This window comes from Prenolepis imparis, unplaced genomic scaffold (assembly GCF_030444845.1).
Source record: "Prenolepis imparis isolate NDT839.2.m4 unplaced genomic scaffold, iyPreImpa1.0 SCAF_9, whole genome shotgun sequence".
Lineage (NCBI taxonomy): Eukaryota > Metazoa > Arthropoda > Insecta > Hymenoptera > Formicidae > Prenolepis > Prenolepis imparis.
In genome coordinates, this window is record NW_028141167.1 from 10,910,061 (window position 1) to 10,928,839 (window position 18,779).

The 18,779-nt window shown below is 27.2% G+C and overlaps 2 protein-coding genes and 1 pseudogene across 9 annotated transcripts in view; 2 read left to right on the forward strand and 1 right to left on the reverse strand.

The window, feature by feature from the left end:
* LOC145940715 (dynein axonemal heavy chain 1) overlaps positions 1-18,779 on the forward strand; it is an 86,469-nt gene that overhangs the window by 14,972 nt on the left and 52,718 nt on the right. The gene's annotated exons all lie outside the window — the stretch shown is intronic.
* Positions 1-18,779, reverse strand: part of LOC145940720 (uncharacterized) — a 40,350-nt gene that overhangs the window by 2,920 nt on the left and 18,651 nt on the right. For 4 of the 8 annotated variants that reach the window (XM_083046187.1, XM_083046185.1, XM_083046184.1 and 1 more), the window contains 4 exons: positions 9,012-9,213; positions 8,463-8,571; positions 7,903-8,124; positions 5,641-7,822 (listed from right to left, as the gene is read on the reverse strand). In XM_083046187.1, coding sequence (XP_082902313.1) covers positions 7,804-7,822; positions 7,903-8,124; positions 8,463-8,571; positions 9,012-9,213 — 552 coding nt within the window. In that variant the 3' untranslated portion in view covers positions 5,641-7,803. Of the gene's footprint in view, positions 1-959; positions 4,660-5,640; positions 7,823-7,902; positions 8,125-8,462; positions 8,572-9,011; positions 9,214-18,779 lie in introns of those variants that run through there. The other 4 variants (XR_014426064.1, XR_014426063.1, XR_014426062.1 and 1 more) reach the window with 2 other exon arrangements.
* Positions 15,402-17,534, forward strand: LOC145940719 (cytochrome P450 9e2 pseudogene; annotated as a pseudogene).

Consider the following 18,779-nt stretch of genomic DNA (forward strand, 5'->3'; position numbering starts at 1 on the left):
TTTAACAGAAACATATTATTATTATAAGAAAAATGTATTGTGTCACAGAAAAGACGTAATTATATTCCAATAGAAGAACAAATAATTTTTTTTTACTAATTGTAAGTATTACGACAACATTGAATATATAAAGTATTTACATTCTTTTCGAATATATATTCGTTTGAGATATTTTAATACAAATATATAGCAAGTGGCACATATAATTCTTCATACATAAATGCTTGTATTATGAATTGAAGAGATCAAATAATATTCTTAGTTCTCGTTATCTATTGATCCTGCTTAATTAAAAATTTTGCAATTTTAAAATGGCTTTTTTCATGATAAACGAGAAATATGACAATTTTTGTTATTATTTTGTATATTTCAACTGCAAAACTTGATTACTTATAATGTAAAATGCCGAAGGACTTTATTAATGGTGACTGATGATGTATCCGATCTCGCAATACGGACTCTGATCAATCAGAATTGATCATACGAATCAAGTGAGATGGAGAAATAAACGAACTGTTTTAATAAGATTAATATGCTTGACTGTACCACATACACATACCTACGGCATATATATTCTTTTCATATATGTACTCTGCAGAACATATGTTCAGAGTATATGTATAAAGAGTCAACCTAACAAAATCTGCATACATTTTTTTACTGCCATGAGAAAATATCCAATATGCATACATCGCGCGCGTAAGATACATTCTCTTTTTTACAGAAAGTAATATATATATATAATAACTATGTCTGAAGTAGAAAGCATGAATTACGATAAAATTATTCTGAAGTCTTTTTACTAAAACAATAACATTAATTTATTTACATAACATATAAATAAATAATTTTATCATCAAGGATATAGATAAATATATATGTATAACGTATATATATACATAAAAATGTTACATAATATAAGTATAATACATATTCATTTAATTACTTGTCATGTTCATTTAGATTAGCAAAAGTACAGAAAAAGCGCGTGTAAATAAGTTTGGAACCGTAAATCTAATTATATATGATTTTACAATAGATTAATATAGTAGATAAAAATACACATTTAATTTTCGTACATTGATTTAATCCAACACATACTTAAACATCTATTATATGGAAACAATTATTATTTACAACGCATCATCTTTCTAATGAATTCATATAAATGAAATAATATGTTTACAGACACATGATATACACTTGACATAATCGTATGATAATGAAATGCATAGCCACGTAGTAAGACTCTCTTTGTTTAATAACTTAAATAAGAAGTAACGATATTATTTGTCAGATATATAATATATATATCTATATATATCTATATATATTTAAAATATACATTTATATTTTCTTTAACCAATACATTATACATGATACATTATATACAAGAATGCACACCGCAATGATAATGTATATATGTATATATCGATGTTGTATACATACTTCATAGACTCTCGTTACTCTAATATCTTAAACTGTTTTTTTATTCTTAATATATGTATATGTTTTATAAATGTGATAGATATGAAAGAAGAGTGCAGCTAAGAAATATTTTTATAAAAAAATATAGAAATTTATAGAACAGCTATATATATGTATATTTATATACATTACTTTTTCATATTTTTCTCTTGTTGGGCATATAATAATTCACTAATATAATATACATGAGAATGATATTTAATGACTTTTAAAGTCAATCTTAATATCAATGATATAATGTAATGATACAGGATCAATTTCCGCGATTTTTAGAATCATTTTTATTAGATCTTTATGTTTGACGATGTTCGGTTTAATGTTCGGTATGTGTACTCTTAAAAACAAAAATAATTTATATAATAAGATGTTATTACTATAACAGTATATTACCTAACCCATATAAACATAACTACTTATGAAATGCTTTTAGATATCACAAATTGACTGAATAGTTTTATAAAAATGCAATATATAAAACATTTGACGTATAAACAAGACAACTTAATAAAGAGTAGCTAAATAACTAATTCGTATATAGCGTTACATTCAAGACTATTCATCACTTTCATAATTTACTTGTCGCGTGTGCATTTTTATTGTATTTCAAATTATATATAATTGATTGAAAATGTCTTTTTGGTATGTAATTAATTCGATATGATAAATTTGATTGAAGTAAAGTTCGTTATTTCACGTGTACAAGATATGTCATTTTATTATATTTTTAATAGTCGACACGTGTATGAGTTTTTGTTCGCAGATATGCAAAAAAAAAAAAATGTATGTATGCGTTCAGATTCACGCATGTACATCGAAGTTGTCAATAAAAAATATTGTAACTGCATCTCTCGATAAAAATGCTTTACGACGATCTTTTGTTCGAAAGAGCGAGCATATCAGATAAAAATATCGAAATAAAATGTATTTATATGTCTATATGTGTTAATTTGAATATAATTTCGGAATATAATTTAATTCTTATCGTAATTCTTCGGCAAAAGATTTTTCTCTGTAGATGTAATATAATATTTTAATAATTTAATCATTTTTTTAATCATTTTATTTAATTTTCTCTTTCACATACACAATTGAAAATAAGAAAAATATTTTGTATTTGTTATATAATTAATAATTAATAATTAATAATTAATAAATTTAATAAGACATTTGCAAAAATTACTTAAATAAATCACTATTAATATCCGCGTACATTGATATCACTTGTACGGGATTATTTGACATTAATGAATAGATATTTTATGCGTGAGCTAAGTGATTTTATATTATATAAGAATCTCATATTACACGTGAAGTCACGAGATTTTGTTCATTATTATTCATATTGCATGAGATTCAAGGCCATAAAAGAAAATTCACAAAAACGAGTTTATCTGAGATTTATGTGAAATTGCATAGTCCCAAAAAGATATATTTTTCATGCAAAAACGCCGAAATTTTTTTTCCGGCGATTTCCCTAGACGAGCTCTCGCTCAATCGATCTCTGCTTTAATTGCGCAAAAAACAAAACGCGAAAAAGATGTAGCACGCGAGAGAGAAATGTAGCAACTCAATTTCTTCTGTGAATGCTATATAAAAAGTACAACTTACATATGTATTCAATTTTTTTCTCTTCTGATAAAAAATATCAAAGTTTTTAACATTTGATTAATATATATATATATATATATATATATATATATATATACACATATATATAAACGTATGCAACTTTTTATATTTTATATTTTTAATAACTTTTTAGCTTTATTATACCACTATACTATTATAGTAAATTAATGTAAAAAATTTCACATTAATGCAAATTTTTAAAATAAAAGATTAGGAGGAATAAAACTCTTTTCCAACCAATTGTTTTTTTAAATATTTTTAGAAATTCATGTGAAAAATAAAAAAAAGTAGAATTTACATTGTTGCTATCTAAAAATTAAAACATAATGCTATTGTCAAATTAAAATTAAAACATAATTAAATATTAATCTAAAATAAATTCTAAATTTATTATTTCAAAGATAGAGTTCATGAAAATTTGTAATGTTTACAAAATCTATTGCATAAATATATGCAAAAAATACGACGAAAAGTTATATTTATATTTTACGATTCTTTCGTAACCTTAGTAGATTTTGTCATAATCTTTCGGATATGTATATTTAATAACTTGTTTAAATTAGCATTTTTAGTAAACATCGACTTTGAAACTTTTACTCCACACCGCATTTAAAATAGATCTTCCTGTTGACGTATGATTTAATGAAAACTAAATATTAGCTCGTTATCCGTTCCCATTTTGGACGTGATTAAATCGAGAATTAGAATTTAACCTTCTCTTATTTACTTTGATACATACAAAACTTTGAATTGGTAGATATAATTTAATAATGTTGTACAATATTAAGAAATAATCTATAATATAATCTATAATTCATGTAAAAAGAGTGATTATATATAATTAATAAAATGAAAAGGAAGGTTATAAAAAGTTTGGAAAAAGCATTAAGAAAGTATTATAATTTTTGAAAATTCTTGCGAGAATAACTTCGCGATGGGCTGTCATAATACATTATGAAGGATATCTCTCGGTAATTCCTCTGACTTTTCTCGATTCTTGTAATCCGAGTTTTACGATATTGCGCCAAACTTCGCGCAAAAAAACTTTGGTCGATAAAGCGTACAATCTAATAAAAAAGTAAAACACATATAACACATTTTGTTGTCTTGTTATAAAACTGATAAGAACACAAATATATTCAGTATTTCAATTAAATGGTAAAAATATTAAAATAGAGAAATTAAAATTTTATGTATAATCTACTTAATTCTTCTAAGACAATCTAAGATAATTAAATGTAATGTCTATAATTAAATAACATATCCTTATATAAAACATCTATTTATTTTCATAAAAATTTGTAAAAATATCTAATACTTTTATAGATTAATTAACAATTCTATTTTTAAAAAAATTGGTTTTACTAGAATGTTTACTTCATATCTTATAAAATAAAATATTGTAATCGACAGCGCGTACACGCGAAAATTAATATTAATATATTAAATAAAAATATTTTTTACGGCAAACTTTGAACATTCTTGTTTCAACTCGTACTCGAAAGTGATTTTTTCTTGTTTTATAAAATATAAAATATAGACCTATAAAAAAAGAAAATAAAATCAGTTAAACATGGGTGCAATGTTGTCTTTAAAGTTTAATGAAATAAAAACGATTACAATTAAAATTATAATTATAGTTTTATAAAAAGTGCTCAATAATTTAAAATAAATAATTTAAATTAAAACATCACTAAATATTTTTTAAAGAGCAAATTATGCTAATATATATATATATATATATATATATACATATATATTTTCTTAGCTTTGTATATTATGTCAATATTTGTTGTTACCTTGATATTTTTTTTAATAACATATTTTATTTATTTTGGAGATATAATATACGTAAAAGTAAAAAACTCAGATTTCTTATTACATTTTTTTGTCAAAAAATCAAAATATTTAAACCGAAAATTATATGATTAATTTTATATTTTATTGTTATTTTTCCGCTTATCGCTGTTTTTTGTATAGCAAAATACGATTTATTTTACAAAAACATGCAAAGATTTTTTAAAATACCCGACCCTAGCAATGTTTCTAATTTTCTATCGTAGAAAATATTAGTATTTCTATCTAATTATACAGTTTATATCGTACGTCGCACATTAATCTTATCACGTCGTACGGGTAATCTTATCATTTACTGCAACGAATATAACTTTATCTTTAAGCAATTATTGATTAACAAACCAATCCAGATATCTACAACAACTACTATGATAAAGTTTAAATATTATAAATAAAGTTTCTTTTTTCACGTAAAATTTATAACAAAATAATAATGCAAAATTATATATTTTTATAAATAAAATTTTTCTTTGCTAGTCATTTTTTCTTTCACTAGAGAAACATTAGTAATCTATGTTAAAATTGTGCATTCATCAACATAGAAATAAAAATATTAAATTTTTTTAATAATTTAAAATTTATTATTATTTTTAATAATTTGAAATTTATTACCTTTAAATGAGTTTTGCAAATTAATTTACTTTAGTGAAAAGAAATGTGTGTTAATATTTGAAAATTTTGGCATCTTTTCTTTAATGTAGCATTAGATTATTTTATTATTTTTCTAGCTTTGTGTCTATCTAAAAATTAATATTTCTATTAAAGGATGAATGTCTTTGTCATTGATATAAAAATATAAAGTAAATGCAATATTTATATGTTATTAAACTGTTACGTCGCAATAAATATATTTTGATTTTGCTTTCAAAAAAGAGTTATCTTATGTTCTCTTTAGAGTTTTTTTTTGTTAAGATAGAACAACATAGAGAAATTATCAAAATAAGAAATTAAAACGTCTTCATTAACAATTATAACAAAAAGATTACTTTTAACTAACGTGTTAATATGCGATAAGTATCTTTAACAATTAAAAAAAAATTTAATAATAAAAATAAGACAATTACACATTATCTACAATATATACAGTGCGGTCCATAAGTTTTGAAATTTTTTTACGGTGATACTATTGTAGCAACGCCATTTGAGAATGACAGCCCAAACTATGTATCTGTTACTCTTATTGTTAGCTAATTGCGTGTAAAATTTGAAAAATTTACAATTAGCTAACGTCGAGCAGTATAATGTTTTGTAAAGCTTGTTCTTTAAATACATCATGAATACAAATGAAGAGCAACGTATCGCAATAAAATTTTCTTTCAGAGTCAATTTATCTTCACAAATGCTCGAAATGCAGAAATCTTATTGGAATTAAATTGAACAAACATTTTTCTTTGTTAAAAAAATAAGGTTTTATGAGGGAAGTGATTTTGTAGAAGATAACGAGCGCAATAATTTACTCTATCACAAACTAAATAGATGACATTATCGCGCATAAAAGAAAAACTACGTATTATATTTCGTATGATAGAAGAAACATTAAAGAGATGCAAACTCGTATAGTACTCCGCATTTTAAATAATTAAAAAAAAAAAAAAAAATTTTACGCGCACGTTTACTTCTACGGAGTTTCTTTTCTCTCGAAACGTGGCATGTCAACGAAAAATGTTCGCTCAATTTAATGCTTCATTCACATAAGCTTTCTACACCATTTTGAGCTTTTATGTAGGAAATAAACCGGTTTTAAAACAAAATTTTATCATGATACGTAGCTTTTCTTTCATACTTAAAATACAAGCTTTATAAAATATTATATTGCTTGAGATTAGCTAATCGTAGACTTTTCAAATTTTGCACATAATTTCCTAAGGATAATAAGTACATAATTTGGACAATTATTCTTAAATAATATTATTAATAATTATTACCGTAAAAAACCAATCTCAAAATGTATGGACTGCACTATGTATTTAGTTATTGATTTTATGTCAGATAATATATAATGTGCAATGTTGTAATATGTTCGTAAACAAACATAGATCTTGTAATTTGGAAATAATTGCGAGTGTTCATGATTATCAATGATATTTTTCTATATTAATATGTAATTCATATCTACACATAAAATTTATTCTAGTATATAAATATTTTATGCTTTTTTCCTTCCTTTTCTGTCTTAAAGAAAAATCATATGATTTAAAAAGATTATTAATTATTATTGGTAGCATTAGATAGAGATGACGAATAATATAATTATAGTAAAAATCTAGAAAGAAATGAGAATCAAATTTATCTGCTCTTCATATGCTTAATCTTAAAAAGGTTCAGGAAAGATTTATATCAAGATTGAAAACTTGAAATGTTATAAAAATTTTGAAAGGATCTCGTTGTCTTTCTCTAAACTTTCACACACATAAATAAAATAGAAATAAATTTTTACAAATACAATCACCGAATCTATGAAAATCTTATTCTTACACAAAAATTAAGCGACCATGAGTCTATATTATCATAATTACATACAGGATCCTTGTGAATTCCCATGGTCCTTCTGCATCAGTCAAGTATCTTGATATCGTTCGAATTTTTTACACCGACGGTTTCTTATTTCTTGGTGAATCTTTCGTTGAATCGGTCGCCTCACCATCGACATGAAACATAATGTTCATGTCACGCATTTCGCGAAACGATGCGTTCTTTCAAGGCGATTTCGCAAACAGGATTATCTTGGATTTGAACCCCTCTTACTGGAAAAGTCGCCACGATTTGGACCAAAATCTCACAGTTGGAAACAGACATCAGATTAACGATGATCCAGGAAGCGTGGACATTTCACGGGCTTATCGGTTCCCTAATAGTCACCATACAATCAACAATTCAATTCGATCTCTGACGAATTTTCGAGAGAAATGGAGCGCTAGCTATATGTACCTCTGTGGATTGCAATGATACAATGTCATGCTCTTCATGATCCTACGCAGTATCTGCTCCAGACAACGACGAAACGTAATGCCGCACATGGCGTACAGCAAAAAATTGATGCTGAAATTCGTATAGTAGAGCAGCATGAAGAACTGCTGCAGACACCAGAGTGTCTCCGGTGTATTCTTCCTCGCCAGAGTGAAGAAGAATACGCATAGGCGAATCACATAGCTGAAACAGAACGACAATTCGACTCATGACGCAATTTCTGTGCAAATTATATTTCGCCAAGGAATATGAATCGTTTCCTTCCCATCGTATGTAAACTATAATTGACATTTACTTAACAGTTTACATCTATTAAGAAAAAGAAATCGTCATAGATTTTTACTATTCATTGCAAAATATCGTAACAAGATAAAGTTTTATTATATTAACAAAAAAGGTACATGTTTATAAATGAAAATATTTTGTAGAAAACTATTGAAAGATTCAGAAAATCTAAAAAAAAAAGGAAAAAAATACAAAAAAAAAAGAAATGTAAGGAAATCACATGAAAAAATGCTCACCTCGGTAAATTAAGTAATATAAAGACTGTGCTAATAAGTACGAGCATTTTAGTGATGCTTTCTTGATTGAATCTGGTCGATCCGAGATTCCGAGAAGATGACATAACGTCTGCGAAGTAGAAAACGAATTCCATGTACAGCTTTTATGTCTATTCGGAAACGTAGGACGAATAAGAAGTTTATTTCTTACACAATAGAAGCATATATTTTCAAATTTGTTAAATACAGAATTTAATAAGGCGATTTTGTAAGAAACATCTTCCCCCTATCTTTCTCATTACTGTAGCATTTTAAGGTTTTATAAAATTTTATGATTTTAATAATTCCGAACCATTTAAGTATTGCTATAAATATCGTGCAAAAGGCGATGCTCACACTATCACGAGAAAGTTATATCATGTTTATTTCGAGAAAAAGTCGTCCTAAATTTCGCAAAAGAAACATTAACTTCCACATCTTTTCGCCGTAAAAGTGCGATTCTTATTTTGTAAAATATATTTTACAAAGATACTCTCACCGAATTTGAATCTTGCATCACAGTAAACTTACGTATACACGGAGCTTCTATTTCGTTCATCTGCTGACAGACATTTCGCGGTGTCGATGGTGGAACAGATGCAGATTGATGCCGGGAATGATTCTTCGACGAATGGAAGGATAATTGTTGGGAGGGTGGTCTTCGTGTTCCATTCGCACCCACGAGCGAGACCATGTTTATATAACCAGCACCATTATTGCTGCTGTTGCCACTCTGAAAATAATTTTAACTTATATGTTTTTTAATTCATTATTAAAAAATATTTTATTGCGTTTTTAAAAGCTTTTCACTTATATAAGCTTAACACATTTAAATATGAACTTATGAAAACAGACTTTTGAATGTAAATCTGTTTTCTTGATTCATACTTTTCAGATATATGCGAGTTATGCATATATGCAAATTATGATACATGTATATCTGCTTCATAAATTCTATATATTTTGGAACACATTAATGTTTTTTTCTTAATACATCTTACTTTCACAAATGCTTTATATTTTGACATTACTATTATGTTATATTTTATATCTTACATATAAAATTTAAATTATATACATATAATAACATATAAAATATATATTACATTATAACATTATACATATAAATTATAACATTTAATTATATTATAACATTACATTATAACATATAAATACATATAAAATATAAATTACATATAAAATTTTTTAAGTAATAGCAATTGTTTTATCGTGCACAAAAAATAATGAAACAGTTCATAATCAACTTGACATAAAAAGACTAAGTGCTACATTGTTAAAATTATTTTTTGTTAAAAAGTTGTTTATCAAGATCAACAATACTGTAAAAAATTATAATATTGTAAATAGTACTTATACACAAACATATTTTTTCTTCTTTTGTGATAAATAAATAAATATTATTCAAAGAACTAATTTTGACAGAAATTATGTCAATTCTCTAATAGAATATATTAAAATCTAGACACAATACTATATTATTAACAAATACATATTATAAAATAATTTGCACATTTATATTTATTTAAGTGCAATTTTAACACACTTATGTTCTGCTTTTAATTAAAATCTCAATGGCAAACTGATAAAGTATATATAAATCAATGATAAATGAAAAAACAGCAAATGACGTACAAACGTGAGCGCAAACTTTACGAGCAATGAGATACTGAGTTTTAAACATAAATAAGCTGCATATAAAGTGCAGCATTATGCATTCAGATGACCTATGGTAAAAAAACTAAATGCATCCGAAGTTATTGCATGAAATGTGTCGAGTATATTTTTTAAAGCGTTTATTTCGCAATCATGCTTTACTCTACATGCACTCTTTAGTTGCGAATTACACATATATATATAATGAATATAACGACGGTTATTTTATACACTCTTTGTTTTCACTGTATGTTTCAAACAATTATGATCATTCTCATTAATGATTTTTATATCGTCTCAAAACTTATATTTATTCGTAAATAAATGTTTGATTAAATATTCATTTAATAAACACAATTCATAAAGATAGATAAAATTATTTATAAGAAAATATTTTATACATAATAGTAATTAATATACATATAAGTAATTAATATATAAAATAAAATATATAATATATAAATAAAATATTAATATACAAAAAAACTTTCAATACAGCGGAATGACCAAAGAATTTATTGATCTCGCATTTATATGAAGTAATAATACGAGTATTTAAAGAGTCCTTGGGGTGCCAATCATGCTATGATAGCATATAACTGCTCATTCTTTATATAGTACCATTTCTTAGATCATCGTTTCATCGTTATCTCGTTCATTTGATAAAGTACTACGTGCTCCAAATTACAAACTATTTGCCTCATTGATAGACCTTTTTGTTAAAATGATTATTGTTTCATCAATCAAAAACTACATTGATATCATAGAAATTGCATTTATTCACTGCTTTGTGCATCAGTGAAAAGTTGAAATTTGATTGCACTGATGCCATTAAAATGCTCGTCGTGGTAAATAAACAAGTTAATTTCATTAGAATTTTAACTGCATTTCAGTTTTTATAATATATTTTACAGAAATTAAAATTTACTTTAGTATGTGTAATTAAAGAATTTTTTTCGTTAAAAGATTTATAAGTTTTTTTGTTAAATTTAATTAAACAATGGATATCAATAACAAATAGCGTAAAACTTATTTAAAATGTTTAAGGGTAAAACAAACAATTATATTAATAGTTAGTGCCTGCAGAGTCAATCAAAACAACTAAAATCTCGCATATCTTTAATATCTAAAAAATTGTTATTAAAAATTTTAATTAAACTAATTACAAAATTAATATAACTAATGAAACAAACTGAATGTTATTCTATATTTTTTAATCTTTTTATAAAAAAAAATTATTTTAATTATATTATGATTCACTTAACATTTTGTTGTAAATTGATGATAACATTATTGTTTTTTTAAAAAGAAATGTTTTAAAATCTTATTTAGGATATTTCTCTATATATTAAAATTCCTTATTTGATTAAAAAATTTAATCCTAACTTATTAAACTGTTAATGTGTTCCTGTTTGTTCTTGTTAAATATTTATTAATTTTTATTTCAAGAATAGTGAATAACAACGTTGCTAAAATGAGACTTATCATCGATGTTAGCCTTTAACCTAAATCATTTAAAGAATAATAAGCTATACATACATTGGTGATAATAAATTGGCGAAGGACACAGTAAATCAATGGCAATTTCTTGTGACATTCCTATCTGCGCACTTTGAAAAGTTATTAGTTCTATTTTGTAGCAGACGTGAAGCAATCATAGAATTTCGTGCATCTCTTATTGTCAGATAATTAATTGAATTAACAGAATATTAGCGTTTCGTAATTAATGGTGAAAACCTTTTTTAATCTAAATTTTAATGGCAAAACTAATTAAATTACAGAACAAAATTGAACTTTCTTTTTCCCCTGTTTATGCTGATGTTGATTTAATAACAGAGAAAAAAAATGGAAAATATTCTTTAAGTTGATAAAAACCAAAAACAATGAGCAACATTTTCTTTTTAGCAACTAAAAAATTAGTATTAGTCAAGAATAAATATGACTATTGCAGGCATTTGTTTGTATTATTTTGTTACAAGCAAGTTATTTTACTTCGAACGGCTAAAAATTCTATATGTGTAACCTATATCATTTCTGATTAATATGGTATTCTTCAATTTTTTGATATTCAATGTTCTGATAAACAAACAAAATTTCTTTTTGAATGCGAAATATTAAGAATTCTATGATTTTATAACATTAATCTAATAAGAAAATATAATCCGCAACTCAAAAATTGTCACAAAAATTGGACAACTTCTGTGTAATTCATTAACGAATATCTGAATCCAGTGATTGATGCTTGATCATAAAAATCTAATTCGACTTGTGATGCACTCATTGGAGCAAAATGCGAAAAATTCTCAGTCTTTTAATTTTATTTCCAGCAAGATAAACATGATGTTCGAATTGATATGCATTGAATGCGTTGAAAAATTTTCTGTTAATGGAATTCGAAAAAAATTGATAAAACTGATGATAAAAATTGATGATACGATATAAAAAAACTGCTCAGCAAATGTGCCAACGATATGGTAATTACATGCGTTTTCAGCATTAATATGAATTCATTTTAGTATCTAACACAAATATTTTTTTGACAAAAAAACTTTTAAATTTAATGATAGACAGTCCTTCATATTTTTTGTGAATAGAAAGAATATCTTCCTGCGACATGATGAAAAAGTCAGAAATGAACAGGGAATCTTTCACTTAGATATGATTTAATTGATGATAGAGACTAGAAATAAAAACCATGGACCTTCATTCGTCTTCTTCTTCGGTGAATTCGATTTTATATAGATGTTTATGTGCTTCTTGATGTATGAAAGCAAAGTTAATTCTGATATTTAAAAAAGGAAATGGAAGTCGATGATGTTTTCATGAAGATTAATGACAAAACTATCGACGATATAAAGTATTTGGAATACGTCGCAAATATTTTCAGATTGCATCCACTACGTTTCTCGATAAATTGTGCCAAAGAGTTTGAATTATCACAAGTAATTTCAGTTAGTAAACCGATTACGATGAACGCGGGTAGTATCTAAATATCAAGTCATCTTCTGCATTGCGATTCCAGATATATACTCCAGATACATACATACATATATACTCCAGCAGATATGTACTCGCAACTAGACAAGTTTGATCCCGATAAATTCCTGAACGGTAATGTCGTCAGTTCAATCAACATATCGTTCGGAATCGCGCCCAGAATCTGCATAGCTAACAAATTTTCCTTAATGGAAATGAAGGTCATATTACTTGATGTAGCGTTGCGATCTCGAATTTGATGCTAAGACTAGGATGGTATTCAGTATGAAGGCTTAGTTCATGAGAACGAGAGGTAGTTTCTGGTTGAAGCTGCGAGAAAATCGAAAGCTCCTATTGCACAGCACTTATTGAATGATGTTGAGAATAGAGATTAAGATAGCAGATACTAGTAAATTAATCTAATAAGCATGAAATTATATTCCAAGTGAATATTTTATATTATTATAATTAAACACAGATACATCTTTCTGCTAGAAAGTACATAAAATAGGGAAGTTAAAAATTAAAAAAAAAATAAAACATTTAGAAAAAATTGTTTTGTAAATAATATGTATTTTTATTTTTTTTAAACAAACAAGACAAAATTATGTTTATTTTGAACATTGAAAATGTTTTTCTAAAACACAATTACAATTTTATCGATTTTGATATGTAATCTTTTTATATCTTAAAGTCTTCACATATATTAATTGAATGTATTCCGTAAATAATATTAGTATATTAAATAATGTTATTATTTATAATAGATATAATTATATATATTATATATATATATAATAATATATATATATATATATATATATATATATATATAATAAGTCAACAATGTAGGCTCCCTGCATTGATAAATTACAAATTCAGAAGGAGGCTATATGGAGCCCACGCGTAGGGTGTAAGTACGCAAATACTAAAAACAAACTTGTTGGAATAACAAATTTATTAAATCTAAATTTATCTATAGATTTAATAAGTTTGTTATTCCAACAAATTTGTTTTTAGTATTTGCGTACCTACACCCTACCCGTGGCTCCATATAGCCTCCTTCTGAATTTGTAATATATATATATAAATTATACTTTATATACTTTATATAAAATGTATTAAAAATATATGTTATTTTTTATACATATATACAATATATATATAACAAATATGAATGATGGAAATTACATTGGCTATGCGAGCCAAACGTGGATGTCAGTACGTATGCTTCCAATGAAATTAATTTTTTCGTTGGAATTTAATTCATTGTGCACGAGGCACGAATTTTGCTTGGTACGTATGCCAAGACTTTATTTGGGAATAATCTCAATTCGAGATTTAATTTCCCGAATCCCCTCTAACCCCCCTACAGAATTATAGGCGAGAAAAATATAGATCCGAAAGTCGCTGAATCGGGAATCGAACCCGAGACCTTTCGCTTGCCGGGCGACTGCTCTCACTTATAAATTCACATGATATATATAACAAACTTGTGTGTGTAAATAAATAAGTTCTTTAACTGATTGCTTCTCGTCAAGATAAAATTAATAACTTTTCTAAATATAAAAAAAAAAGATATAGATATTGTAAGACACAGTTATCACGCGCGTGACTGTTGACTTCGCTTTATTCTTATCGATATCCAAAGTTTGTTATCAAGTGAATAAGATTAAAAGTTAACTGCAATGTATGAATTTTAATTCTGTCAATGTCATCATTTAGTCTTGAAATATTCACAAATTTTTTGCTAAATATTTAATTAATTTTAATGTATATTGTTATTTTATAATTCCAATATATTATATATTAATTTCAGTATGTGTGTGTGTGTGTGTATATAATATAAGTGTTTAGTTTACCAATAAAAAGAGAACATCATAAATTATGATAACAATAATTGTTTGTTTCGTGCATTTTTGCGATAAGTTAGGAAAAACAAATGTCAACTTACATAAAAATTAAGAAGCCATAAAAAAATAAGTTTACGTATAAATGTTATACAATTTTTAATTTATATATTATATTGGAATTAAATAATAACATATATTAAACATAATTAAAAATTTACCAAAAAAATTGTTATTGTCACAAGACTACTAAATTATATGTGTGAGGCATTGTTAAGAATTCATACATCAGCAGTTTCAATTCAATTCACTTAATAACAAGTATTTTATCTCAATAAAAACAAATCTGCAGAGTCACAGCCGATAGTAGCGCCTCTTGATTCTTATATCTGTGTACTTAGAAAAGTTGATTCTACCTTAATAAAAAAGAAGCAATCAGTTGTAGAATCATGAGCGTGAAGCATGTATCTTCTTGTTAAATAATTTATCGAGAATAGTGAATGATCTCGATCAATCGTACAGCATTTTTACCAATCTTGGACAATTCTAACGACAATTCTGACGACGATTCAAAGTGACAAGAATAAAAGTGCAAAATTAACAATTTGAACTTTTTCTTTCTTCACGTTATTATTGATGGTCAAATAATCGAACAAAGAAATTTTTTCAATTGTGACAAACAACCACTAACATTTTCTTCTTATATAACAAATTTAAAAAATTAGTATCATGATGGAGCTATCTACATTGCTCTTGACTATCCTCGCAGCGGGTATATGTTTGTATTATTTTGTTTTAAACAAATTATCTCATTTCGAGCAGCTAAAGATCCCACATGTGCGACCGATTCCGTTTTTCGGTAACATGGCGCCTTATATATTCCGACGTATTTCTCTTCCGGAGATCATATCCAGAGCACACAATCTTTTTCCGGAAGCAAAATATGTAGGCTTCTACGATCTTACAAGACCAGTGTACTTAATTCGCGATCCAGAATTGATCAACTCGATTGCTATTAGAAATTTTGACAACTTCTGTGATCACCGTAATTTCGTGGACGACAGCGAGCCAATGGCAGGAAAAAATTTATTCGGTCTACGAGGCGATCACTGGCGCGAGATGCGGAAGGTTCTCAGTCCAGCTTTCACGTCCAGTAAGATGAAGATGATGTTCGGACTTATGTGCGAATGTGCCGAGAATTTCGCCAATTTTGTGGTGAAAGAATCTGGAAAGATTGGTAAGACATATAATATGAAAGAAATGTCATGTAGATACACCAACGACGTCGTGGCCACGTGCGCTTTCGGCATTAGTGTGAATTCGTTTAAGAATCCAAATAATGAGTTCTTTGTGCTTGGCAAAAATACCTTTAACTTCGACGGCCGGCTATCCCTCATGTTTTTCATACATTCTCACTTCCCGTTTCTCACAAAGCTTTTTAAGTTGAGAATGTTTAGCGCGAAAGTGGAAAACTTCTTCAAAGATGTTGTCAGTAATACGATAAAAGTCAGAGATGAGCAGGGAATTGTTCGACCAGACATGATTCAATTGATGATGGAGACCAAAAATACGGATCAAGGACCTGAACTCGACATTGAAGAAATGACCGCTCAAGCATTTATCTTTTTCTTTGGTGGATTTGATACTGTGTCAACAGCCCTGTCCTTCCTAGTACATGAAGTCGCCGCTAAATCTGATGTTCAGAATAAATTGAGAGAAGAAATCGATCATGTCCTCAGACAAACCAATGGCAAGCCTACTTATGAAGTCATTAATAACATGAAGTACTTAGATGCCGTTGTGAATGAAACTTTCAGAATGTATCCGGTGGCGGGTTTCCTGGATAGGCTGTGCGTGAAAGAATTCGTATTGCCACCGGCGACTTTGGATGGCGAATCGATTACATTAAAGCCTGGAGATGGTATATGGTTTTCAACTTACGCTCTACATCGCGATCCTAAATATTATTCGCAGCCGAACAAGTTTGATCCCGATAGATTTCTGAATGGCAAGGTGGACAATTCGGTCTACTTTCCGTTTGGTATTGGGCCCAGACTTTGCATAGGTAACAGATTCGCTCTACTGCAAATGAAGATTATGTTGTTCTACCTGCTGTGGCGTTGTGATCTTAAACTTGACGCTAAAACCAAGAATCCTATAACATTGAATAAATGGTCATTTATCACAATGGCGGAGGGAATTTGCTGGTTGAAATTGCGAGCAAGAAAATCGAAAGATCCTGTAGCGGAATGTTTATCAAAAGGAATTGAGAATAGAGATTAATTATATTCATAATTAATATACGCATTTTAAGCCCAAAGTTATAGTAGACATTCTTATCAAATACGCAGGCTTTTTCTAATAAATGTTTAATCTAAAGAAATTAGAAATATCAAAAGAATGTCTGAAAATTGTTTAGCATACTTATATGTACCTTTATATATTACATATGTATATTTAGTAGTATATATCTTTATTTTTTTTAAAGAAAAAGAAATATATATTTCTTAAATATTAAAAAAATATTCTTATAAAACATAATTAATAAATTTTCATATACAATTTTTGCCCGCAAAATTTTTTATCATTTATTTCGAATATGCACGCCCGCGCGTTTTATAAGTAATATTAAACGTTTGTTTATTTTGCATTGCTATTATTTTTTAAAAGATATAAGTTTATAATAAATACACTTATATTAATAACTGTTGGATAAAGAAAGATTTTATAGATATATTTTAACACTACTCATACGCACTATTTTGTAAAACATAAATGAATTATAATCTTAAGCATTTTAATATGAGATGTGAAAAAAATATGCGGACTAGTTCTGTCATTAACAATCTTTATTGTTATCAATAAAACATTTAATCTCCTTCAAAGTACTTTCCTTCCACATCTATATTCTTATGCTAGCGGTTTTGCCACTGTTGAAAATATTTTTTATACAAATTTTTCAGAATGTTCTTCAGACTTTGGCCGGTATTCATAGTCAGTTCTTATATTTAAGAATATCTTAAGTACAATCTTAAGATGTGATTAACCAATCACAGAGCCGTATTTGCATCTTAAGACATTACTTAAGACGGTCTTGAAATAAGAACGGACTATGAATACCGGCCTTTGTCATATATATTCGCTTAAATCATCTCGATGTCGTAAAATATTCTCCTTTTCAGTACCATCTTCAATTGAGAGAAGAGCCAGAAATTACAGAGAGCTAGGTAGTATGGTAGTTGTTGAATCACAAGGATGCTGTATTATGTTAAAAACTTTGTACGGAACGAGCCCGTACAAAGGCACATTGTCATGCAGCGTTCACGAGTCCATTTCTAGCCTCTTGCGTCGAACAACGTTTCTCAATCACTTCAGCACTTCAATATAATATTGCTGATTCATTATTTATTCTTTAGAGACGTATTCATGATGCACAATTCCTCCAATTTCGAAGAAAATAGAGGTAGATCTCGGGTCGTGGATCGTTATCGGTTAATTCTCTCCCTTCTTGAACTTTTTATGTCATTTAAAAAACGATTGTATGACTCTCTTAAAGCGTTCTCCCCATTAGCTACTTTTAACATTTCAAAAGTTTTAATACCATTTTTGCCAAATTTAACACAAAATTACTTAATTTAATGCACACGCGCTGTTATTTTTCTTTCGATTTCTTTCGATCGAGCGAAACTCAAATACGACAAACAACGAAAACACGTGTTGCTTTAACATTTGCTGAAAGAGCACTAACGATCTCGATTTTTGTATTAGAAGAGGAATGTCAAATAATAAATATTTCGAC